Below are 25,866 nucleotides of genomic sequence, written 5' to 3'. Positions count from 1 at the left end.
TCTAGTCGTGATTTTTACCTCGTCATCTAAAGCTTTGTACGCGAACAGTTAAACTATTTTTAATCAAATAAAAAATAATAGTAAAACGATTAACATAGTAATATGCTAAGATCTATCGATTATCCTTTTGACTCCTTCTAGGCGCAAGGAATCACGAAACGAAAGAGAGAAATCAATCGCGTATAATCGAACGGAAATCGTTTACATAGATTTAGCCGCAAAAACAAAATTAAAAAAAAACACACGAAAAAAAATACCATAAAACAATTTCGACCCGAGCGATAAGATTTTCAGACACGCGAGCACTCGAATCTTGGATTAAATATATTATATCACTCGATCGCGCAGCCGAGCTGTGACATTGGCCGCTTGGACTCGTTCGCTACTGTGCATTTCACCTGTGTGTTCGGAGCTCGCACTGTGCACCCCCTGTGTGTAGGTACTAGAGCGCTTGCAAGTTGAACTGCGTGCGCCCGAAAAATCATACAAAAAAAAAAGTTAGAATCAAAACCTGCATAGCCGAGCACAATCATGGAACCCAAGCACGCGCTGCACAGTGGCTACTTCCATCCGGTCCTGCGACAATGGCAATCAGCGAACGTCGACGTCAAGCCGGAAAACCTGATGCTGCCAATTTTCATTCTGTGAGTATATTCGGAAGATATCGCGAAGTGATGCGGCATTAAAGTAACGCGAGGCGTACGTTCTGGCGTGCACATAACCTCCACTCCGTAGTGCAGACGATACGTCATAACACACGGTAGTAATAACGCGCATTCGAAATCGCGAGAAATCGTTGGCGCGTGCATGTGCGTCGATATGCGGGTGAATCGTTGCAAAACGTCACGCACGTTTGAGGCATTTCGAGAAGGTTTCGAGATTATTACCTGATAACGATTGGTTTACAGCTGATCGTATTATGTCATGTGTTGTATGGTATTACGAAACTTGACGTTTGGCGCGTAGCTTTGAAAGCTGATGCAATTTCTCAACTAATGTGTATAATTTTTTTTTTTTTTGTATCGTACAGAGATGAACCAAACTCGATCACCGAGATCCAGAGTATGCCCGGTGTCAAAAGGTATGGAATGAACAAGCTGAAGGGTTTTATCGATCCTTTGATTGCAAAGGGATTGAAGTCGGTTCTTCTTTTTGGCGTTTCTAATAAATTAATCAAGGTACATGATTACTGGATCATTATGAAAATAATTAAAAGAATAAAAAGAAAAGTTTACGAGCAAAATAATCTGTTAACAGGATGAAAATGCTAGCTCTGCTGATTGCCCCAATAATCCCATCATCCAAGCAGTGCCGTTGCTAAGAAAGTTGTATCCACACTTAATTATTGCCTGTGATGTTTGCATATGCCCTTACAGTAGCCATGGTCATTGTGGCATATTGAACTCTAATGGAACAATTCAGAATGAAAAAAGCATACAAAGGATTTCTGAGATTGCAGTTGCTTATGCCAAAGCTGGTAAGAACCACATTATTTATATGGTTATCATGTTTATCATCATTAGTCCTCACATAGTAAGTTAAATTATTGGTAACTTATTCAAAATGTCTTGATCACAGGAGCACACATTGTAGCACCATCTGATATGATGGATGGTAGAATAAAAGCAATAAAGCTAGGTCTTGCATCAGCTGGCCTATCAAATCAAGTAGCAGTGCTCTCTTACGCTGTAAAATTTGCTTCTGGATTCTATGGACCCTTCAGAGATGCTGCTGGATCATCACCTAAATTTGGAGACAGACAGTGCTATCAACTTCCTTCTGGTAGTACAGGATTAGCTGCCAGAGCTGCTGTACGTAGTACTCACATTGAAATCAAAGCAAAAATTTTCTGTTTTTAAGTCAAGATTTTTTACAGGCAAGAGATGTCGATGAAGGAGCTGATATGCTCATGGTAAAACCTGGTCTTGCATACCTCGATGTTGTGAGACAAACAAAAAATGCATACCCAGAGTATCCCATGTTTATTTATCAAGTATCGGGTGAATATGCAATGCTGTATCATGGGGCCAAAAATGGGGCGATCAACCTTGAGGCTGTTCTGAAAGAAGTGCTACTGAGCATGAGAAGAGCTGGTGGAGATGTTATCATAACATATTACACTCCATTAATATTAGATTTATTGCAACCAAAAGCCAATTTATAAAATAAATTGTTAGCCAATTCAATTTAGTGCAATTCTCGTACTTAGCTTAAATTTAATGACTGGGTTTAATTTGGTGTATTAGAGTATAAATGCATGGGTATATGACGTCACTTAATTTTGTTTGTAAAAATACTTAATGTTACTTAAATGAATTGGTTCCAAACCAATGCACATGTTATTCTTGAACAAAAGAGTTACTACGACTTGTTTTCTGCGAATTGTTTTGATTTTCATGCACTTTGTAAACGAGAACCTGTGATAAATAAAGACCTAAGATTCGTTTCTCTGCGCGCTGCCTCGGATCGCTCCATAAAATCGAAGCGATGCTGTGGCTCGCTCGGTGAAGCGAAAATCGCAACGAAAAGAAAATCAAATTAGTACAATCGTATTTTTATTACACTCCCCGTTAAAGTACGGAGAAAAGTGTGCCGGTATCGTAAGTACGGAATATTCGCGCGCGATCGATTTTACGGGAGAGAAATTGGAGATGTGATGTGGCCTTTCTCTCCAAACTCTTTCTAGAAAAATCATCGTTCGGTATGATGCGGAGGCGTATACCTATATACACTTGCGCTGTACAGGCGCGCCCGTGAGAAAAGTTGACATTCTTTCTAAATTATTCAACGACCGAATTACGTGTACCGATGTACCATGGAGTAAAAGCGCTCCTTTCCAAACGCTCCGTATATTAATTTCGTCATTCGATCAGATTAGATTAAAAATCAAGGCGTACATGAAAAATTTGCACTTTCGTACACTCCCGTATGCCCATATGGCGTATACAATAATAATCTCCATCTAATGCATCGCGTCGCTCTTTTATCTATCCGTTTAAACCAATTGCACTGATGAACGATCGACGCAACGGTTCCGTTATCTCCGCGCTCGAAAACATAAGCGAAACGTCGAATTAGAAATTTCGAGTCGATTTGTCAAATTACTGTATAAATTGTGATTTTTGTCGTCCACGCAAACGTCAGGCACGCGTTATCGACGCGCGTCATCCACGTATAACACATTTACGTTATACCTGTATAGCAATGTGTAATGTACGTAACACTGCATACACGTGTGCGCGTGAATCGAGGCATTTATGTACGATCGGAAGCATTACACGTTTATTGGATCAACCTCGGAAATTTTGACAACGTAAACACAACAGTCTGGCGCGGAGGCACATACCGTAAAACAAAAACACTGACGTGTATATCTTCGATGTGATGTACCGGTGCACGATTCTTCAAGGCGAGCCGAGCCACCGTTCACCCTCTCATCTTCAGCTTCCGTCGCGATTACATATGTTTGAATCGCGACGCCGCGATCGAGCTCTGACACATATTGCGTACGAAAAACGTCGTCGAATCTTCAAAGCTGACGTGGGCCAATGTCGACCGGCCAACGTGTTGCGAACACGCGGACGAATCCCGGCCACGAACTTTCCGTTGGCGCCGGCCAATCGGGCAGAGCCACGACTCGGCGCGCCAGCCGCTTGCCCCCCCGCTCACCTGCCAGGCGGTATAGTGTTATATAGCCGCGCTGCGCCAATTTTCCAATACCAGTTCTCAATCCGCGAGCGACACAGATACACCGCAGTGTACACGGAACGCGAAAACTCCCCCCCGCGCCGCGCTCTCAACGCGTTTGTTCGACTTCGATCGATCTCGCACACACAACAAGGAAAGGAAGAAAATACACGGTGATAATTGAGTGTTCGAGGTAAGTGCGATAAAAATTGCATCAACGATGTAAAAATTAATAATAAGTCGTGTTCGCGAAAAGGTCCATTGTGTCGTCGTCGTATGCTTACCCGTGTGGCTCCGAAAGATTCTTCTCGACTTCGGCTTCGCGTATGTTCGCCCGTTAACAATGATTCATCTCCTGTCTACGCGATAAACTGCAATTGTGAATTGTCGAGTGCCGATTCTAGTCTAATAATTTTGTGTAATTACTCTTTTTCTCCCTGTAAACGGGCGATAGATTCGGGATAGCGGCGAGTTTTAGCACAAACGTGGCAAAGTTCCCCAGACTGACACTCACACACACGCACGTATACACAAGCAAATACGCGTCGTCGTCATCTCTAAGCTTTCTCATTATTACCCTTGGCTTTTTTCATCCACAATCTGTCGCGCGTTGTTGCGAGCAAAATTGATCGATACCCCAACATATTGTTACGCTTCTCGGACACATCCGTACACGTCAATGTCTATGTATCTCCGAGTGTCTACGTCTGCGCGCGTGTAAGAGCCTGTGTGTGTGTGTGCACAAGCGATAGATATATACACACAAACATATATATATATAGTAGGTAGTACTTTAATCGCGGAGCGGTTATGGGTCGTCGTCGGCTTTTTCTGGAATTTTCGCGATTGGCCGTTTTACCGTTATTAGCAGCTCGTCGCCGCGCTCGATGCTGACGCTGCTGCCTGCTGCCAGCCTGCTTACGCTCCGACAGCACGCAAGTTCATTCACATTTCGCGCTGTGTGTGTTCGAGAAGCGACGTGGCGAATTATTATTGTGTTAGCAGCAGCAAAGTACCGTACGCCACACGTCTGCCGCGTCTCTGTGTATATTATAGTACGTGGGTTATGTGTCGTAGTAGTACACATACAGTGATTTGATTTCGTTTTTTTCGCGATATACACCGCAACGACTCGATTGACATATTGTCGTTGCAAAAAGAACGTCGTCGCTCATCTTCGACCTTTTTTTTTCTCCGTTGCAGCTCAACGATAAAGTAATAAGATAAACAAGATGAAGGGAGCATTCCGAGCTCTGGCCCTGCTGGGCTTCTGCGCGGTCGTCGCCTTGGCCGCGACCGAGGACAAGAAGGAGAAGGAGAAGGAGGACATCGGCACGGTGATCGGCATCGATCTCGGCACCACCTACTCCTGCGTGGGCGTCTACAAGAACGGCCGCGTCGAGATCATCGCCAACGACCAGGGTAACCGCATCACGCCGTCCTACGTGGCGTTCACCGCCGACGGCGAGCGTCTCATCGGCGACGCCGCCAAGAATCAGCTCACCACCAATCCGGAGAACACCGTGTTCGACGCCAAGCGTCTCATCGGACGCGAGTGGACCGACAAGACCGTCCAGCACGACGTCAAGTTCTTCCCGTTCAAGGTCGTGGAGAAGAACAGCAAGCCCCACATCAAGGTCGACACCAGCCAGGGCGAGAAGATCTTCGCCCCGGAGGAGATCTCCGCCATGGTGCTGGGCAAGATGAAGGAGACCGCCGAGGCCTATTTAGGCAAGAAGGTCACCCACGCCGTGGTCACCGTGCCCGCTTACTTCAACGACGCTCAAAGACAGGTGAGTCTATCTCTATCTCTCTCTCTCTCTCTCTCTCACTCTCGAGATTGTGCATTTTCTGACAGTGACTAATGACATTTTTTTGTTATAAATAGGCCACTAAAGACGCTGGTGTCATCTCCGGTTTGAACGTCATGAGAATCATCAACGAGCCAACTGCCGCTGCAATCGCTTACGGCCTCGACAAGAAGGAAGGCGAGAAGAACGTGCTGGTCTTCGATTTGGGCGGCGGCACCTTCGACGTGAGTCTGCTGACCATCGACAACGGCGTGTTCGAGGTCGTCGCGACCAACGGCGACACCCACTTGGGCGGTGAAGACTTCGACCAGCGCGTCATGGACCACTTCATCAAGCTGTACAAGAAGAAGAAGGGCAAGGACATCCGCAAGGACAACCGCGCCGTGCAGAAGCTGCGTCGCGAGGTCGAGAAGGCCAAGCGCGCCCTCAGCGCCAGCCACCAAGTCAGGATCGAGATCGAGTCGTTCTTCGAGGGCGAGGACTTCTCCGAGACGCTGACCCGCGCCAAGTTCGAGGAGCTGAACATGGACCTGTTCCGCAGCACCATGAAGCCCGTGCAGAAGGTCCTGGAGGACGCCGACATGAGCAAGAAGGACGTCGACGAGATCGTGCTCGTCGGTGGCTCCACTCGTATCCCCAAGGTGCAGCAGCTCGTCAAGGAGTTCTTCGGCGGCAAGGAGCCGTCACGAGGCATTAACCCCGACGAAGCCGTCGCCTACGGTGCCGCCGTACAGGCTGGCGTGCTCTCCGGCGAACAGGACACCGACGCCATCGTGCTGCTCGACGTCAATCCATTGACCATGGGTATCGAGACCGTGGGCGGTGTCATGACCAAGCTCATCCCCCGCAACACCGTCATCCCGACCAAGAAGTCCCAGATCTTCTCCACCGCCTCCGACAACCAGCACACCGTCACCATCCAGGTCTACGAGGGTGAGCGTCCCATGACCAAGGACAACCACTTGCTCGGCAAATTCGACCTGACCGGCATCCCACCGGCGCCGCGTGGCATCCCCCAGATCGAGGTCACCTTCGAGATCGACGCCAACGGCATCCTCCAGGTGTCCGCCGAGGACAAGGGCACCGGCAACCGCGAAAAGATCATCATCACGAACGACCAGAACCGCCTGACGCCCGACGACATCGAGCGCATGATCAAGGACGCCGAGAAGTTCGCCGACGAGGACAAGAAGCTCAAGGAGCGCGTCGAGGCGCGCAACGAGCTCGAGTCCTACGCCTACTCGCTCAAGAATCAGCTGGCTGACAAAGAGAAGCTGGGCTCGAAGATCAGCGACGCCGACAAGGCCAAGATGGAGGAGGCCATCGACGAGAAGATCAAGTGGCTCGAGGAGAACCAGGACACCGATCCCGAGGAATACAAGCAACAGAAGAAAGAACTGACAGACATCGTCCAGCCGATCATCACGAAGCTGTACCAGGGCGCCGGCGGCGTACCGCCCACCGGCGGCGAGGAGGCCGAGGATGAAGATCTCAAGGATGAATTATAATCTAAAGCAGATCTTTAAGTTTAAAATATTATTAACAAATTTACAATAAGGAGTTAACGTATTGCGAATATGTCGCCTCCTGTTTAGACTGACTATAAAACACACGAGCCCTGTTGTAAAACATTCGGCCGAGATTCGTCAACCGGATCTCGACCGGATTTTCTGCGTGTTATTTTTCCAAGCTGTAAAATTCGCTCGATTTTTCGATTTGTATTTTTCAGCGCATAATTGTATGTGAGATTTGTCTGGCCTGAACTTTTTTCAGATAAGAATTCTTGTTTTGTAAATTTAGACACGTTATCTGACAAGGGACGGCCGGATTTTGCTATTTAATAGATTTAAAAAATGGGTATGCATGAGTTTTGTAAGCGTGAGTGTTTATTTTTTGCGTCGTCAAGTTTTCACTAGAATTTTAAGTACGTAAAGCCGAATCGTCTTTGTAAACAAAAAATTTAAAACGATAAAAAAAAAGAAAACTTATGTAAATATTAACTATGATTAGAAGAACGGACTTTTTTAAGTCAAAATCAATAAATTCAATCACTTTGACAAAATGTTATTATTTATTTACTTGAAAAAAAAAACTCCTTGGATTGCCAAGTTCATGCTTACCGATTTAATTTAAAAAATCTACAAGTCGAAAATTCGCGAGTCTTTGAAATTCACATGCGAAAAATGAAACAATCCTTAACTTTGTGCTAGTGTATCGGTCTCGAGACAAATCGTTTTATTTGTAATAGATAAAGTACTCGTTGGAATCTTTCAGCGAGGGAATATTTATAATTTTTTCTTCCTGCATGCTGTGATGATGATGATGATGATGGCGGATGAGAGTGCGAGCACTGCGAGAGAATTTCTTATAGCAAATTGTTGTAAATGCGTGAAAGTTGAGCGAAACGTTTACGTGAAATTAGGTACTTGTCATTTTTATCATCTTATTATTCGATGTATGCGTTTGACGAAACTGCCTTACAATTACAGTTCAATGAGTTATGGTATAGTTTTTTGATATTGCCGAGCGCAATTTGTCCATTATTAGTTTTTTACGAAAGTGAATTGCGTTTTTTTTTACATTTGTTAACGGTTTGATTTATTTTTGAAATAGTTTTGTTTAATTATGTGCAATTGTGTATCAATAAATGTTTTGAAGTGACATAAAATTGAGATTTTTGAAATTTAATTTCGAAATCAAATAAAATTCCCCTTTTTCTTCCAAAAAATTGTTATATATTTGCTTTGAAATTCATTAAGCACATTAAAAATATTTACAAGACTCGAATATTACATCCACACGGGTAAGATCGTAAAAAGTTTTAAATATTTTAAAAATTAATACTTCATTTAATATTATCGTATAATACATATAAATTCTTCGAATAAAACAAGCGTCTTAACAGTAATAAATAGATTTTTTTTGTTTGTTTGTTTTCTTTTTTTTTTTGTTCAATTGTTGCGCTGACTTATAAAACTAGTCCCTCGTAAGACTGAGTCTCGGCCTCGGGCGACTCGATGCGATTCTTCAGGTGGTCCAGGGTGTTGGCGAAGTGCTTCTGTATCTGCTCGGTCTCCTCGCTGATCTCGAGATTCGGCAGCTCGTCCTTGATCTTGGATATGACCTGATTGAGTATCTGCACGGTGACGGCCGTGTTGCCCTTCTCGTAGAAGTAGATGTAGTGATTGAGCAGCTCGATGTAGAGCTGCACCTGCACCGAGATGTCCATGCACTGATTGGCGATGCGTATGCCCTTCTTGAGGCAGTCGAGGACCTTGTTCTTGTCCTGCATCTCCTTGCCGTCGGTGCTGAGCGACTTGCCCGACCAGAAGATGTGCGAGCAGGTGGCGACGCCCCGGCACTGGTCGGGCTTGCGCAGCAGCTTGCTCGCGTACAGGGCGCACTGGTTGCGCACCGGCTCGGCGTTCTCCTCGCCGAAGCAGTTCATCTGCTCGAACGTGGCGATGATCAGGGTGATGGCGGCGAACTGCGCCTTCGAGTCGCTGATCTCGTCCTCGTAGATGGAGAACGCCTGGCTGATGAACTCGTACGCGACCATCTCGAAATTGTCGAATCTTATCTCGCCGATGGCCAGGGCGCCCTGGAGGAACAGTCGCAGAGGCAGCTCGGCGAGTTCCACCTTCAGCAGGGCGGTGATGGTCGAGTGGCAGAACTGGAAGATCTTCTGGCACTTCTTCTGCCACATGTCGTCCTCCTTTTGCAAGTTTTTGTAAGTGAAAGCCAGCTGGTAGGCCTGAAAAACAATCGGAGGAAGAGTGTATCTGACCCTTTTGCTGCCACCCGTGACAAAGTGCTTTCTCGCTGTGCTGAGAATCATGTACTGCTCATCTGCCACTTCTGACTTGAAGTAGTGAATCAGTCTACCCAGCAGGCCTTGCTCTTCTGCGAATTCTTCAGGATCATCTTCAGCCGTATGATCCTGTTGGTCTTGTATGAGTGGAGCTATCATTAGTAAAATAGCATCCACCTGATCGGGGGACGGTATCAGAGTTTCATTTTCTAAGATATTTGTGACTATGTAGGTGGCCAATAATTTTCTACCTTCGTAATCAAAGTAACCCAGTAGAGGCCTGTAGTTTTTCAATTTCAATACAGTTAGCATATTTTTATAGTTATCAATTGGAATTTTTAGTAGCCTAGACAGTTCTCTGGACACTGCGCTGTTGTACTCTAAAGTTTCTGTGTTGATTTTCTGGAAAATTTGATGAGTATTCAGTAATACTTTATCAACGTAATCAACTCTGTCCGGATAACACTTATGAGCCAAGTTTGTTAGAGCCACTTGAAGAGATATAATGTCTTCCAACGGCATGTCTTGTCTGGTTTGAACGATAGTGGATACCTGGTCACTGAACACATCGAATAGCTGTATGTCCTGTGGAATACCCGACAACTGGTTAGGGCTCCCGGGTCCACCAACTCCATCTGATCTTTGGCTAAAAGCAGCAAGCCTGTCGATGAGAGATATTATAATATTCTTTATATTGACTCCGTTCTGAAGCTCGGCGCAAGATTTTAAAAAAGCATTCAAAGTTTGCAAGTGGAATTCATCGGGGAATACTTGAATGATACACTCCATGAGATACTCTTGGGCGATAGCGTCTCTACAACTGACAACTTGCTCCAAAATACCGGGCAGCACTAGCTTTGTATATTTATCCAACGTAACGGACTCTAGCTGACTAAGCCTTACTAAATTCGTCCCAACCAGGATCCTCAGCTCCTCCCTCTCTCTCTCTCGTCTCTCGCGCTCTCGGCTGTGTCCCTGGTGCTGCATCCTCACCCAGAGCTTGTTCATCTCCGCGAAATTCATCAGGATGAACTCGACGCTGTCGCGGACGGTGCCCTCGTCGGTGCCGCTGTCGTCCGGATTGTCGGGCAGTATGTTCCTCGTGCACTGCAGCAGGTAGTTCCTGAGGAAGAGGCCCCTGAGCGGATGCTGCACGCCGCGGCACATCTCGACGAGGTCGCGCAGCAGGTCGCGCTTCAGGCACGGATTCGTCTTGATGTAGACGATGCCCACGGTGATGAGCAGATAGAGCCTCGGCACGATGTTGCCGGCGTACTGCACGAGCTCGTACAGATCCGTGACCTTGCGGCCCTTCTGAAACTCGTCCAGCAGGTAGATCTCGAGGTGGCGCAGCTCGTCCGTGATGGCCATGTAGAGCTCGTAGTAGCTCTTGGGGCTGAGCAGCGACGTCCTGAGCTCGCCCAGCATCGTCGAGGCGTGCTTCAGCGCGTCCATGAGCTTGGACTTGTCGAGGCAGTGCTTCATCTGCAGCGCCTGGACCTTGACGACGCCGATCGCGTCCTCGAGCAGCTTCTCCTGATCCTCGATCCCGGCCATTCTCGTACTTCTGTGGACGATAATCGCGTGTACCAGAAAAAAAAAAAAAGTAAACGACGCGCGTCGGAATCGGAGCCTCGAGTTCGGAAAGCTTGCTTTGTTTTTCCGATCTATCAACGAGCGGTTCGCTTTGACACTTGGATCTGCAGCAGCAGCAGCTTAGTCACTGACATTCCGCCACGGAGATTCGGAACACTAAATTTTGCACCAGAGTGGCGTATGTGTACGATGTACATACACACATAACCTGCTGTTGTAATTGCACCGTGACACTCTGACAAGTGACAAGACACATTACTGCTGGCAGTAACACGGGGGAGGGCTTTACAACTTGCAAGTTGTGCAGATTCCGCGTACGAAAGTTTGAAAAGATGAAAATGGATGCTATTGGAATCTAATTATCACTGTGGCTTCGACATTTTTGTTCCTGTGATTTCGAGTGATTGTTTTATTCTTGTATTAGTAAATGGAGATTTTGGACGATTGATAATGAGCAGTATAAGGCCAAAATGAAGTTGATCAAGTTCGATGTGTTGATTTAATTTTTGTTTCTTTGATAAATATACAAACAGGTGAATCAGTGTCATTTCCGAATCAAACGGCGGTGTGTCGCAATAATTTTTCTTTTGGTTCTACGCTCGATCGCGCGACAAATGAGTCGTTCGCCAAACGGGCAGCTGTTCCTTGTATTGGTTGATATCGGTGATGTAGTATTCCTCGGGCCTCGGAGTCAGAGTTTCTCTTTCGTCCGTCAAGTACGTCAATGAATAATCTTCGGTTAGGGACGGCTGAGGATTATTGACAGTCTCCGTTTTTTCGTCGGTTTTATCTTCTGCTTTATCGTCGGTTTCATCATCTGTTTCTTCGTCTGTAAAAAAAGTATCGTTTAACATGAATCAAGTCAATGATACAAGGTGAGGTTTTTCAAATCTGTACTGTACCTGATTTTTTGACTACAAGCGGTAAACCCACATTTCCGACTACTTGGACCGTTAACTTTTTGAAATTACACCCACCAACGGAATGATCGATTAACCATTTTAAAACTTGAGGCGCTGTCAATTTTTTTATAAGCTCTATTTCTCTGGTGAGTCTGTCGAACATGTAATGTCCCGATCTAATTTCACCCCAATTTCTGTCGACTTCTTCCTTCAACTGGATATCGTCGATCATCTTCAATTTTATGAGAGATTCCTTTGAAAGTTCAAAATCTTCATCTTTCATGGTTTTGAACATGTTGATCATATCTTGGATAAACTTTTCAATCCTTTCATCTACGTAATCCACTTTGAAATTATTGGCTTGGGTGCAGACTGTGACAGAATAACCCAAAACATTGTAAGTGTCTTTGAATTGACAAAAAACGTGATAACCAAGTTGCTCTATCGTTCTCAATTGATTGAACACTGGTTCATCCATATTTAACTAAAAATATACAATAAAAACGCATGAGTATATTAAATATTCAATCAATAAAAAATGAATAAAATTATTCACCAATAAAAATTCAATGAGAACTGATAGTTCTAGATTTGACAATCCAGATTGATAGTAGTTTGTGACAACTGAATTCACATCCATTTTATTGAAATTTTGAACTCTGCAACATTTTTCTCCATTTGGAATTTCATGCACTTGTATGCGTGGGAAAGTGTTTGGCAAAATGGGAAGATAATTTAAAGGTTCAAAAGCCTCGAAAATAGTTTTTAGTGCCTGCTCTTTTTTCATGTTGCCTTGAATCAAAGATTTCACATAAAAATGGTCAGTGAAATCTTTCGCAAATACTAAGAAATCCTCGTACGTCATTTCTCTAGCAGCTCGATGACAGTCAAGCGATGTTGACCCACCAGTAGTTAGAATTGACAGTCTCACTTCCCTAAAAAATAATAGAAAAATGTATTAGATTTAAAAATGTAAATAAAACTAAAAGTTTGACAAAGAATACTTACTTTCCAAGTTGAGATGGTTTAATGAAAGTGTTATAGTAATCTTTTATAACTTCCTCCTTAATAATATTAAAAAGTGCTTCTGTAACACCATTGTGGCAGTTAGCTATGTGCTTTAATACTGTTTTCAATAAAAGCTGTAATAAAATAATTATATAAGTTTAGTGAAATCGATAAAATAATAAATAAATGTATCCAAAAGTACTCACTGGTAATTTCTGATTAAAACCATATACACATATACATAAACCTTTGTCACCTATATCTATTGAGTAATTTAATTCAGCTGCTGAAGCCTCGTAAACTTCTTCAATGAGTAATTGTTTAGTTATTAAACAAAACATTCTTATCAAGGCAGAACTAGAAAAATAAAATTAATTGAGAAAAGTTATTCTTGATTATAAATAATTTCTAGAAACTTACGATTTCGGAGAGTGCGTGGCAAAAGGAGTTATCAAGTATGTATAAACGTAGGCCTCTGGAAGTCGGAATTTTGGATCTGGTCTATACCAAATTTCAACTTTTTCATCTCTATGAATTTTTTCGGGATAAGGTTTTACGTCCTCGGGTAAATCAATGAGCGTAAAATCATCTGTTATATAAATATTTGGATTTGGTAAATGAAATTCAGGGTAAGGTTCAATTTCTGCCATATCTTGTTTCCACTTTTCAGTTATTTCTACACATTGATACCGCGTTTGAAAATAAGGTTCAACCATGTCAAATTCATCTTCATTATACTTCTTGTCAAATGTGAGAATATTTACATCAGCTGGGTTTAGAGCATCGAGACACTCTTGAATAACATCTGCATCGTAATTGAACGTTAAATTCGGTCCTTCTATGTAATGGATCGATGGATATAACTGCATATTTTCACATAAATTTTCTACATAATCACATGGTTCAGTTTCATCTGTGAACCTAAAGTTAATGCCCTGAATCTGTTGAATTTCGTCAAACAACCTCTTATTTGGTCCCTCTCGTCGTAATAAATTTATGTACGAAAAGACTGCTTCTAAGACTTTATCAAAATTTTCTTGACCTTCACGAGTGAGTAATAAACTGAGACTAAAAAGTGCATATAGTGAACTGTGCTCAAAACCGCTCTCACTGTTACCGCTAAAAATATCAAGGCACCACATTTTTTTACGAAGGTAACTAATCAATGAACCTTTCCCTTCGTGGCCAATTATCCATGACAAGTATTGATGCGGTTTAATTTCATATAAGTGGTGCAGTGATGGCATCACCCATGTCAACTCAACCTTGAATTAAAAAACAACAATTTTCATGAATATAAATGAACTTTGAGGAGAAAATTATTATTCAAAATTTCTTACTTGACAAACATCTTTGATTGGTCGAATTTTGTAAATTTTTCTAAAAGCATCAGTATCAAACGAAGTTCTACCATTGAATTCACTAAAATCTTCAGAAGGCAAATTGTTTGTAGGTACATCACAAAAATATTCTTTGACATACTCCTCCAAAGTGTCTAATGAATTTTGTGACTAAAATAGAATTGTATTTTAATGAAAAATTAAAACTGGTGATTTTCTGTCAAATCAAATTCACTTACCTGAACGGCTAGTGTCATTCGATGAGCACTGTAATGTCTTTCTCTAAAAGCATGTAAGCTAGAATAAAGCTTGTCTTCTTCAACATTATCACGTAGAGTTGTTAAATTTCCCCAAGCAAACTTTGCTGCTGGATGGTCCGGTTGTGCGAAAGTGCAGAACAACTGATCCTTTCTGTTAGAATCGTGTGTAAATGCCATTCTAAATTCTTGTAAAAGTACATTATGGATTATGAACTATTAAAATTATCACATAAAGAATAAATTTAATTTTTTTCTCATTCAAGTTTAGTTTAATTACCACTTTCAACAGACTCCCTTTCCCTGGAAATAGCATCTCTGTTCATTAAGGGAGAAATGAAAAATTGTGCGAAACGATCCATGGCTGGGAACAAATGTTTCTCTGGAATTTCAAAGTAAAAAGTGGTTTGCTCACAATCTGTGCAAGCGTTATTTGAACCTCCTCTTTTCTTTAAAAACTGATCCATCTCATTCTCCTAAAAGTAAATGCGGTGATTATAATAAATCCAAAATTAAGATTTTAGAACTTTTTCAAATAACAAACCTCTGGATACTTCTTGGAACCCATAAAGACCATATGTTCCAAAAAGTGTGCTAATCCTGGAATTTCTGGTGGATCACTGAAGCTTCCTACACCCACACACAGAGCACACGCTGCCTGTGACAAAAATCATTTGAGTTATACTAACATTTGAATTTTATGTCGTTTATGACAACATTACCATTTTTTCTCCTTCTTCTGAAGACTTTTTGCCCTTCTTTTCAACGCCACTTTCTTCATCTTCTTCGAAACACGAACCTTCACTTTCATCATCCCCTTCTTCATCTGTCTTATCCTCTTCATCGTGTTCTTCGTCATCTTCTGTCTCTTCATCCGAAGTAGCAGCTTTTCAAAAATATTTCTCATTTAAAAAACAACTCTCAAATTGTGCAACATTTTAAGAATATATTTTATACCTTCTTTTCCCTGACTTTCTTGTGCACCCGAGGGATCTGATATCAGCAAGGCCACCAAACCATTTGGCAATTTAATGACTCTAGAAGAAAGTAAACACAAATTTCCAAGTAAAACTTTCCGCTCTCGGTTTGAAAAAAATTGACCGAATCCCCTGCGAAAATCTCACCTGTATTCCTTTTTATCGCTCTCGGACTTGAACGGAGCCTCGAGGTACTCGACCTCGATCTTCCTCTCGGCTTTCTTCTCGCCCATGTCGTCAGACTGCTCGGTCATTTTATTCCTTTTGCACTCGCCGAAATCTGACGTCCCTTGCAGGTTAGAAATTTTGCGTTTCTGCAAAGACGGTTGGTTACTTCGCGGCGGCTGCTGTTGCTGCTGCTGCGTCGGTGGCAGCGGCGGCGGCGGCTGCTGCTGCTGATGATAATGCTGCTGCTGCTGCTGCTTGCCGACGTCGATCAGCTTCTTATTACTCTTGAAGAATTTTTGCAACAAACGTTTTGACATTATACACTGTGGTCCGGTGTTGTAGCGTGCGCGACTCGCGTGTCAGCAGGCCGAAACATTTGACGATTCGATCCGCGATTATAAAGATAACGTTCTTTTTCGAACACAGTCACGCACGTGCGATAGCGAAGTCGGAGTACTAATAACAGCTCAATGACGACGTCGACGACGCGACGCGAGTATAAGGGGATAGAATCGTGTACTAGCGGACGACTGCTTTTAAAATTTAAATGCCAGACGCAACTCCACCACCACACGTCTGCAGACGGCACGCAGCACGAGGCTGCTGCTGCTGCTCTTGCTTCATGTAAACACACGCGAGGCGCGCCCTTTAAACGCGCGCGGGGATGCAATAACACGACAGGGAAGAGGGGGTGTGTGCATGTATAATTTTTAAATCGTTTCAAGGACCTCGCAGCGCGAAGTTATTATCCAAGCGCGGCGCTGCTCCGTTCAAAGATTTATTTATTCATAATGTGTACTATACGCATCGATTTTTTTCTTTCATATAATGGCATTAAAATGATCGATTTTAAAAGAGAGAGAGCCCAGCAACATTATTATCACCACAAAATATTCAGGGATAATTATTCGTTTTCTCGGTGTAACCCACGAAATAATGCGCGCCATAGCGACGCGGGAAAGATAATAATTCGATCTCAATTAGCCCGCGCGCGAAACACACGAATTCGTATTTGCCAAATTGTGAATTACACCTTTATCCCTTTCGCATATACATAGCGCACGTGTGTGTACGAGACCGTGTGCTTATGCGCGAATCCAGCAGCGGCACATACACAACGGCGTAGGAATATATATACCTATATATCTGTACATATATAGTACTACGTACCACTGATGCTACACGCAGGACTGCTGACAATCAATCGCGCATATATACATGCAGAGCCATGCAGAGAGAGAGCAAGAGAGAGAGAGAGAACTGGCAAGCGCAGAACTGGCGCTTCGCAGTGTGACACCGACGACCAGCCAGTGCGCTTGTGGATGTGTTTGTATTATATATTTACTATTATTATTATTATTGTATCGTATAAGAATCGCGAATTAGTGCCCTCGGTCCGAGTGAGAGAAATTATTAATATCGTTATATAGACACGGGCTGCGAAGTGTTTGAAAATATTATTATTTGTAAAAAAAAAAAAAAAAATACATCGACGAGTCGCGCAGCGGTATAACAGCAGCAGCTGCAGCAACAACAACATCATCGGAGCTGGGAGACAAGATCATCCGCAGCGAGGAACGAGTCACGCAAAAAGGTACGCAACGAGCATATGCAGCTGTAGGTGCACACGACGGAATGCGACTCTCTCTCTCTCTCTCTCTCTCTCTCTCTCTCTCTCTCACTCAGACTCGTTGCAAAATTCGATATCTCTGCTATACATTCGCGATACGTATTCGCGTCGTTGGCGAATCGCGAGAGGATCGATTCACATCATCGTGTGGCACTAGGAACCCTCGAAAATTTTCAACACGTATCCCTATACACACAAGTTCGTTCGTTCTCGTCGATTCATGCAATGCCGAGCGTGTGTATGTGTGTGTTCGAGCCAACAGCAGCAGCATCGTATTGTGCATAATGATATATATAGGTATATTATAATGTGTAATGCGTCGCACGCGAGAGGGAAAGAGCGAGACGACGACGAACCTCAGCAGCAATATATATACACGTACATGTGTGCGCAGCAGCAGCAGCAGCAGCACTGCATACAATGTGCGGGATATCTTATACACCGAACGTACAAAACTGCACGTTTAACGCGCACGGCATTTGGGCAAATTTTCGTTTAATAACTCTATCTCGCTGATTCCTCGGATCGCGGGTGTATACAGTGAAACGAGGTTTTTCGCGCCGATCATCGATTTTTTCTCGAACGCGTCGATGCAAGTATATACATAAAATCATACCAGACTCGTGTGTGGTGTTTCCGCTGCGTGGGATCCGCAGTGGTATTAGATTCAGCGTATGAAGCGCAGAGGGAGAGAGAGAGTGAGTGAGTGAGGTAGCCATATTTTTCGTCAACAAATATATTAGCGCGTGCCGATGGGAGAGGTGCCTGTCGCAGCAGCCGGATCAAGCGCACACGGTTTACACGAATTTAAGCACATCGAATATCGATGCTGTATATCGAGTAATTATAAGGTATATCGTGTGCGCTTGACCCCGCATATGTGTGTTTGTTATGAAATTACGACGACTGTTGTTGATACATATCTTTATGCCATTCTCATTTATTTTCTGTTCGTTATTGTTCACGGCTCTCCATATATGGGATATTTTTGTGCTCTTTTTTTAGAAACAAACAAAAACAGCTGCATTAGACATTATACGTAAACGCCGAACTACGTGCGCTGCGCATCGTTCAAGTAGATAAACGATCGTTTAAAAAAAAAAAAAATATCATCCACCCACCATCATCGTGCCATCGTCATCATACACAAAAAAAAAAAAAAACAACAACAACATAAAATAAAAAACACCAACAACCATCCGTCGATTATCCATTACGCCGATAACAATAGAAAATAACTCCATGAGCGAGTTATTATTATGAACTTTGTCCTGGACACCTATGGAATGCTATTGAACTTGCTTCTCGTTACCGAACAGCAGCATCAGAATCCAATGCCGGACTTCAACGATACCGCGCTGGAAACGCAGCTGCGTCGATTTCTCTACCTCGGCAAGGAGGGCCCGGAATACCAGCCCGGCAACTGGTTCGTGCACAATTACTTCGTCGCCGAGAATCTGCCCTCCGTCTACGAGCTCGCCGAGAATCCGCTCAAGCACGACGTCGTTATTTCGCTGATCTTGGAGGTACGTACCATCCGACTACACTCGACCTTTTTTATCGCCCTCTGTTACGTTCGATCGTTTTCAATGCTGACTAATCCGTCTCTTTCTCCTTACCCAGGCAAAAGAAAACAAACTCGTTCAGAATCCGGAGACTTTGATTTTTGCTCTAGCCGTTTGTGCGCAGCAAGACAAGAGCCAGGAACTGAAAAAGAAAGCGTACGATGCTGTCAAAAAACTCTGCACTACGGCTGAAGAATTCATACTGTTTGTCAAGTTCTGTTCGCACATTAGTAAACATAAAATACAACCCAAAAATGGCTGGGGTCACGGATGGAGAAGGGCTGTCAAGGAGTGGTATTTGACCAAATCACCAATGACCCTTGCAAAAATAGTCACCGAAGGTCTGCACAGGTATGGATGGGGTCACAAGGATATATTGAAGCTAGCGCATATGAAAGTTTCGAATCCGGGTGAGTTTTCTTAAGAGATTCTTTCAAGTATTCAAAAACTAGTTCTTATTATTTCATACTGTTGCAGACTTGGAAGCTGTTTGTTGTTATATTCTAAAAGGCTTCAAAGGTTTGATGGTGTATAAAGAAGAGAAAGGTTTATCTCCAGAAGCTGAAGAAGTATTCAAGTACATTGAGTCAATTGAAGATTTCAAACACTGCGAGGATGAGGTTCGAGGAGCAGCTCTAATTGAAACTTTGAATCTAAATTTAAATCATGTACCCGGACATTTTTTGAAATCAATGGAGGTGAGAAGATGAATTAATATATTATAATGGACTTTTAAGAAAACTATTTGTGAACATAATTTTAACTCTGTATATTTTGAAGGTTTGGGATTCGTTGCTTATTTCTATGAGTTTGACTACTCTATTGAAAAATCTTCAGAGAATTCACAATATGGGATTTTTATCCAAGAACAATGCTTTAACAAACAAAGTTTTAGATATTTTGTGTAAGAAAAATGTAGAAGAAGAAAAAATCCATCCTGCTCAACTCTATATTGCTCTAAAAAATTACGAAAATTCGGGAAAGTAAGTAAATTTACTGCAAGTAAATAAGAAAGCTATACAGAAATATTTAAATAAAACTCATTTTTAGGCCACTTACTTTCGAAAAGCGAAAAATTAGGGAACAAGCAAAGCGACCAATACCACCACCTCCTGAACCTAATAAAATGATCGTAGAAAAGCTCAAATCATTGTTCAACTTTTCATTTGAGGTAATTTATTAATTTATTGGTTGATTACGTTGAGAAATTAGGTTGTGTGATGGTGTAATGCAAAAATGTTTTTTCTCTGCAGTGTCTTGAGGCAACCAACGTCAATTACATGATAACGATCAGTACAAACAAGAACATGGAAAACAGTTGTTGGAAATCTGGACACATTAAAGCCATTGAGGCCGCTCAAATTATAGCCCTTAGCATCCTGAAGACGGAAAAAATTGTGACTCTAGCCAGATTTGAAAAGGAAGGCATAACGTTGGTCGAAACCGATGGGCAAGTTTCCATGGCGCAATTGAAGCGAAAACTCGAAACATCATATGCTGACATTTTTGACGCGAACAAACCCATGACTTTGGCAGCAGATTCAAAAAAAGTCGTCGACGTTTTCATCAATATAGTTGATCAAATTCATCCAAAAGCTGAAACTTCGGAAGAGGGTATTAGAAATTATAGGGCCAAAAGCAATCTACCCAATGCCAAGTAATGAATCTATTTCAATTTCTTTCTAACAAGTGCATTCAGAGCTTTAAACTGTTTTTATTTACTACTGCAGGTTGATAAATGTTACGTTGTGTGCTACAGCTTCAAACAAACCTGATTTTTGCGATAAAAATTGTTTGACGATATGCGGATTTGATGGAGCTGTTCCAAGAGTCATCGAAGCTTTTGCTAGATCATACTTTTAAAATAGTAAACTCCTTCATACGTAAATATCGAAGATGAAGAACCAGATAATATTTTAATGGTTTAGCATTGGTAAAAGTTCTTTTCAAAAGAGATAATCTCGAAATTGCTATTTTAAATAGCAAATTGTTGAAATTTTTTTACAAATTCCGAACAGCTGTTCACAAATTCACCTGTTATCAAGTATTAAGTTGAATTTTTAAACTAGTTTTATGCAAGAAATTCTCTCGCTCGAAATTCAAACGCCATTGAAGACATTTCTACACGCTTCATTTTTTGGCAAAACTTTTTCATTCAAGTACGATTCAAATAATCGTACCAATCGATAATTAGAATGTAATTCTCTCTATCGAGTCACTGATAAATGTATTGGAAAAGTATCATTATTACCTAAAACTGCATTTTAGACTAATTTCGAAGATACAATCTCGCATCGTACTTTAACAATTAAAATTGTCTTAAAATTGTTGCGTGGGCTCGATCTATAACTATTAATAAAATGATAACTTTCACGCTGAGCTTTATTAAGTAAAAAATTGTAACTAGAATCTGAACGAGTATTCTTAACGTTTCTATATTATAAACGTTTCGCTCGATAAAACATGATACAATCACACACACTGATACGCGTCGATGTGTGAAAAGAAACAAAGTCGCGCACGGGTTTTTCCTAGAACAATTTAATAATTATTTGATCGAATGTTTTTTGCTAGATTGATATGTTTTAATTGACTGAAAGTCAATCGATTTATTTTTTATTAATTAAATTGTCTTACAAAACGTGTAAATACCGTTTACAGATATTTTTATCGAATTTAGGAGCGCCGAAGATTATTTTTAATCATATAGTTTTTTCAAGAAGAAAAAAATCGAACTACTTTTGTACTTCGCAGTTATAGTATAATGTGTTTATGAATCAAAATGTACAATTTTTATTTGCTATTTCATTATAAAATATAAAACTTAGAAAAAAAAACCAGAAAAAACTCGTTCACGCAACAGAGGTAATTTTTTAGTGTTTAATCTAGATTATTTAATACAGATATAAACTATTTTAGTGCATATCGGAAGTAATGTATGGTGCATTTCTCAGCTGTAATGAAACATAATGTGAGACGAAGTGAAAAAAGTTAACTCATGGTTTATTTGACACTAGCTCATTTGTTTGTCCAAAACGCTGCCAATAATTATATTTAAAAAGAAAAAGAAAATTAATATGTATCATAGTAACAGAAACGCTTATTGCAATAGCAAAAAACAAAAATTAAGCTCGAATATTCTGTAATTTTTACTAGATGAAAAACGGATTTAAAAGCTGAATATTTATATTAAGAAAACACATTTATTGTATAAAATGGACTGACGCGCCTCTGCTAATATATATAGAAAAAAATAACACGGATAAAAATAAAACACGAGGAAATAGAACATTTTTCGATGACTTATATAGGATTAATAAAAGAATACTATGAATGTGTAAAAAAGGTTACAAATGAAGAGGCAAAGCAAAAAATTGTTTCCCACTGTGATATGCATTTAGCCCCAAAGAATGTGTACTGACGTACATTAGATATAATTTTACTATTTATCTCTTCGTATTTGCCATATCCGAAGCGAAAGAAAACGTTTAATAAGCAAAAAAAATTATGAATGGAAACTAATCGCGCTACCGATACATAATACTGTGATACACCAAAATAAATTGTTTATATTGTTCGAAGTAGTAAAACGAAACAAAAATAAAAACAGGTGGCTACGTTATATAATTAAATTTAAAAAAAAAGAAGAAGAAAATAATAGCTAGAGGCGCTTACGATGACGTCAGTCCAATCACAATTTGTTGATTAAATAACGTTAAAAATATTTCGTACATGCACGAATTTTGTTGGCGAATACAAAATAATATGATGATGGAAAAAGAAACGCAAGACTCGAAAGAATTGATTATTTGGTATGTTATTAATGTTCAGTGTGTTGAATAATTTTTGCGAGCGATAAAATTTATACATGAATAATGCGAATGCGAAAATATATAGGCATAATTTTTTCACTCCACTGGCGAAACTCGATGGTCGATCTAAACGTCAAACGCGATATTGTATTATAGTAGAAAAAGGCTAAGCTTTCATTGCTTCTATGAAGTTCTTATGATGAATATTTTGTGATTGCATCGAAAAAAAAGTGTCTTTGCAAGTTATATAGATTACGAAAAAAAAGGCAAAATCCGTCACGTTGGGTTTTATTTCTGCATTCGAATGCTTTTCAAGGGGCATTTCGTTTGGCCGTTTTGAATTTTGTATTATATAAATAGATGTATTTAAAGTACGGTAAAAACTCAGCAATACGCGCTAAATAAAATAGCACGAACTTTTTTTAAAAATCTAATTCTGAGACGCTTAACTCTCCTTGTGTCAGTAGGAAAAGAAACAAACGAAAGAAATCAAACGATGATTTTTTTTATCCATAATGGCTGTGCCCTGCTAACAAAAAGTCTGTCCTATATGAGAAGAAAAACAAAAAAATTTTATGATAAACATGTTATATTTATAAAAGTGTACGATAGCATTGATAATTATTACAGCACTCGTTGCAAGTTTGTTATATTCTCTCCTTTTGTACAATGTAAGAAACGATAAAATAATTCGACGTTTAGAATCGACGTCGAGACTTTCGACGCTCATATGAATCCTCGAGACAATGTTGGCCACGAATCAGTCTAGTTCAATTTTGTTTGCTCTCTGATTATACACATAAGTATACAATTATATAGGATATTTATATGCATTCGTACTGCTATCCTAAGCAAGTTGAAAAAAAATCAGTTTTCACAGTGAAGAAACACAAGTCCACGACATCTTCTCTTTTTCTCTTGTCTCCTAAAACTTTTTCTCTCTCACGCGAAAATAAACAAACGTTTACACGGTACACACAGCAGGCGTAAAATGTACGACTTATATTAATATATAATAAGCAGCATATAAATAATATAATATCAATACCGATAAGTTGTTCTATATATACTCGCGCTATTTCGACCAATTACGATATCGTATACAAAAAGTACGTGTGATCAGTATGGCTTTGGTCTCCGACTTGAAATGTAATAATAATAAATAATAATAATAATCATAATGATTGCGTTCGACTATTAGAAAAAAAAAATTGGGAACTGCATTGCAAAGTTTCACTCGGAATGAATTTCGTTACGTAAACAAAGGCTACAAAATAGTATTTTTTTAGAGAACAAAAATTTAATTGTCACTTACATGTGTAATAGCCAAAAAAAGAAAAACTTTAAAAACAGTGCGCTTAGAGTAATTTAAAAACAAAAAGTAATCTCGTTATTACAATTAATTAATCGTATATTATCATAGTAATCGATTAATAATGGTGGTAAGAAAATATAACGTAAGTATATTATAAAGTTTCTTAAAAAAAAAAGAAAACGTGGATGTTAAAACGCGAAAAAAAAGATTATAACCATCCCTATTAGCAATAGTAACCATATATGCATTATATATTAATCTCATATATTAATTAGGCGGGTACTTTTATGCTATAAATCATAAAAGCTACTAATGTAATCGTATATTAGAATAATATATAATGGCGATAACGTTTATTAAAAGCAAAAAAATAAATAAAATTAATAAATAAAAAAAAAAAATTGCTAAAGTAGCCATATGAAAAGAACGAGAAACTTAGGGTTGAAAAATTAAGTAAACTTCATGTTATTAACATTTAGATGATAATGTGCATTCGTATCGTGGCATCAATGAGACTTTTCCCATGTAATAATGCGAACATATTTTTGGACTAGGACTGATGGAGATTAAAAGTATATTTAAAAGGGCATTCTATTTAGTAATTGTAAGGATCGTACACAGTTTTAGAGCAAAAATATTATCACCGTGACAATAATTATCGAAAAAAAAATTGCGTGGCGCAGACACTTGCTTCACACGATAATGATTTCTCAAAATTTTTTTGTTTCACGAGGCTTAGAAATTTTGAGTGATTGATTTTCTCATTGATGACGACGATACGATAAATTATAATACGCTAAAATTAAGACTTAAATCTCTAATCATAAAATAAAAAAAAAATAATTATACTTTACTTCGTAAGATGAAAAAAAAACATTGAAAAAAGTTGATGCAACTGTAAAAAAACAAACCTTATCGATAGCTTTTTGCAAATTTTCGAGGTGATCATCATTTAATTATTAAACGGAATCAATAGTGTCTTTTCTCTATTTCGTAATTTAACCGAAAACAATTTGAAAAGTAAACCGTTCGTGATAAACGATGTTTGTAATGTTGTTTAATAAGAAACATATTACGTTAAATGTGTTCATACCTAGACGAAAGGGAAAAAAGGGAAAGAAAAAATAACAGATTTTTCGTAAAAAATGTTAAGACGATATTTTTAATTTAGGCATAGTACAGTGAATTAAAAAAAAATTCTACATGCGTCAGTATGGATGAGTAATACGCTTGGAAATTGTCATTGTAATTATTGAAAAAACTCGAATGATTTTCAAGATTTTACGAACGCCCCGAGTCGGTGCTGGCCAGCGCAGCCTTTATCCTGTAAATATAACCGGCAATTTTCCGATCAAATAACTGGCAATTATACCTTTTTATATGAAATAAATATAGTGTACGAATTTTAATTTGTTATATACTAATAGTTTGTAAGCTGAATGTGTTGTTATCGACGCGAACACTCGTTGTATCCTATACACGAAAAAAATAAGAGACGGAAGAATAAAAATTCATAATCCTGTGTAAAGAGCGAATTTTTTGATACTATGGCGTAAAAATACGTGTACATTGTCTGTATTAAAAGTGTAATGATTACGTACCTTATGAGACGACTGAAAATTGCGAATTGGCCAGTACTCGATCGCAGCGGCGACTTTGTTGTTATACGTTTTATGAGTTATTTTTTTTAGTTTAAAGAAAAAAAGTCAAATACTTATTATTTCCAGCTGAGCTAATGTTTTAAGTTAATGGTGTTCTTAATAGTGATTTATTGATCAGAAAAAAGTTAAAGATGCACAAGTATAATCATGCCATTGAAACCTTTAATTAAGTAAATGTATAGAATTACGACGACTCAAAGACAACAAATAATATTTGCCTCTGCTCCCCACAAGAGACTTTGAAGATTTAACTTATTTGAAAAAAAATAATAATAATAATAATTGCGCTGCACTTAAGGCGTAATGAAAAAAAACTACATCGCAGT

General features: G+C 40.0%; 4 protein-coding genes across 7 annotated transcripts; 2 read left to right on the top strand and 2 right to left on the bottom strand.

The window, feature by feature from the left end:
* The first annotated feature begins 516 nt into the window (after positions 1–516).
* Positions 517–7,560, top strand: LOC106655554 (heat shock 70 kDa protein cognate 3). 2 transcript variants are annotated; one of them, XM_014375985.2, is made up of 7 exons: positions 517–644; positions 1,031–1,178; positions 1,258–1,477; positions 1,579–1,811; positions 1,877–2,093; positions 4,939–5,480; positions 5,576–7,560. In XM_014375985.2, exons 1-7 carry the CDS (start codon positions 532–534, stop codon positions 7,004–7,006), a joined length of 2,904 nt encoding a protein of 967 aa, XP_014231471.1. In that variant the 5' UTR covers positions 517–531; the 3' UTR covers positions 7,007–7,560. The 2 variants fall into 2 exon arrangements, with proteins under 2 accessions (XP_014231471.1, XP_014231470.1); XM_014375984.2 differs by lacking the exons at positions 517–644; positions 1,031–1,178; positions 1,258–1,477; positions 1,579–1,811; positions 1,877–2,093 and adding an exon at positions 3,703–3,880 and having other exon boundaries at positions 4,891–5,480.
* A 681-nt stretch (positions 7,561–8,241) lies between these two features.
* Positions 8,242–11,281, bottom strand: LOC106655553 (vacuolar protein sorting-associated protein 35). Its single transcript, XM_014375983.2, has one exon. It carries the CDS (start codon positions 10,864–10,866, stop codon positions 8,467–8,469), a length of 2,400 nt encoding a protein of 799 aa, XP_014231469.1. The 5' UTR covers positions 10,867–11,281; the 3' UTR covers positions 8,242–8,466.
* Positions 11,282–11,376: 95 nt separating this feature from the next.
* Positions 11,377–16,139, bottom strand: LOC106655552 (nardilysin). Its single transcript, XM_014375982.2, has 13 exons — positions 15,537–16,139; positions 15,370–15,449; positions 15,135–15,298; positions 14,957–15,070; positions 14,693–14,888; positions 14,395–14,600; positions 14,156–14,326; positions 13,236–14,080; positions 13,022–13,172; positions 12,816–12,949; positions 12,364–12,742; positions 11,808–12,291; positions 11,377–11,734 (listed from the first exon to the last, which is right to left on the bottom strand). Exons 1-13 carry the CDS (start codon positions 15,872–15,874, stop codon positions 11,499–11,501), a joined length of 3,498 nt encoding a protein of 1,165 aa, XP_014231468.1. The 5' UTR covers positions 15,875–16,139; the 3' UTR covers positions 11,377–11,498.
* Positions 16,140–16,831: 692 nt separating this feature from the next.
* Positions 16,832–23,775, top strand: LOC106655555 (60 kDa SS-A/Ro ribonucleoprotein-like). Of its 3 annotated transcripts, none has more exons than XM_014375989.2 (8): positions 16,832–17,151; positions 18,510–18,713; positions 18,811–19,162; positions 19,230–19,450; positions 19,533–19,735; positions 19,803–19,923; positions 20,006–20,409; positions 20,483–23,775. In XM_014375989.2, exons 2-8 carry the CDS (start codon positions 18,522–18,524, stop codon positions 20,613–20,615), a joined length of 1,626 nt encoding a protein of 541 aa, XP_014231475.1. In that variant the 5' UTR covers positions 16,832–17,151; positions 18,510–18,521; the 3' UTR covers positions 20,616–23,775. The 3 variants fall into 3 exon arrangements, with proteins under 3 accessions (XP_014231475.1, XP_023315534.1, XP_014231473.1); XM_023459766.1 differs by having other exon boundaries at positions 18,507–18,713; XM_014375987.2 differs by having other exon boundaries at positions 18,193–18,713.
* The last annotated feature ends 2,091 nt before the right edge of the window (positions 23,776–25,866 follow it).

Source organism: Trichogramma pretiosum, unplaced genomic scaffold (assembly GCF_000599845.2).
Source record: "Trichogramma pretiosum strain Unisexual culture from Peru unplaced genomic scaffold, Tpre_2.0 scaffold120, whole genome shotgun sequence".
Lineage (NCBI taxonomy): Eukaryota > Metazoa > Arthropoda > Insecta > Hymenoptera > Trichogrammatidae > Trichogramma > Trichogramma pretiosum.
This window is presented reverse-complemented; position numbering and strand designations above follow the sequence as displayed.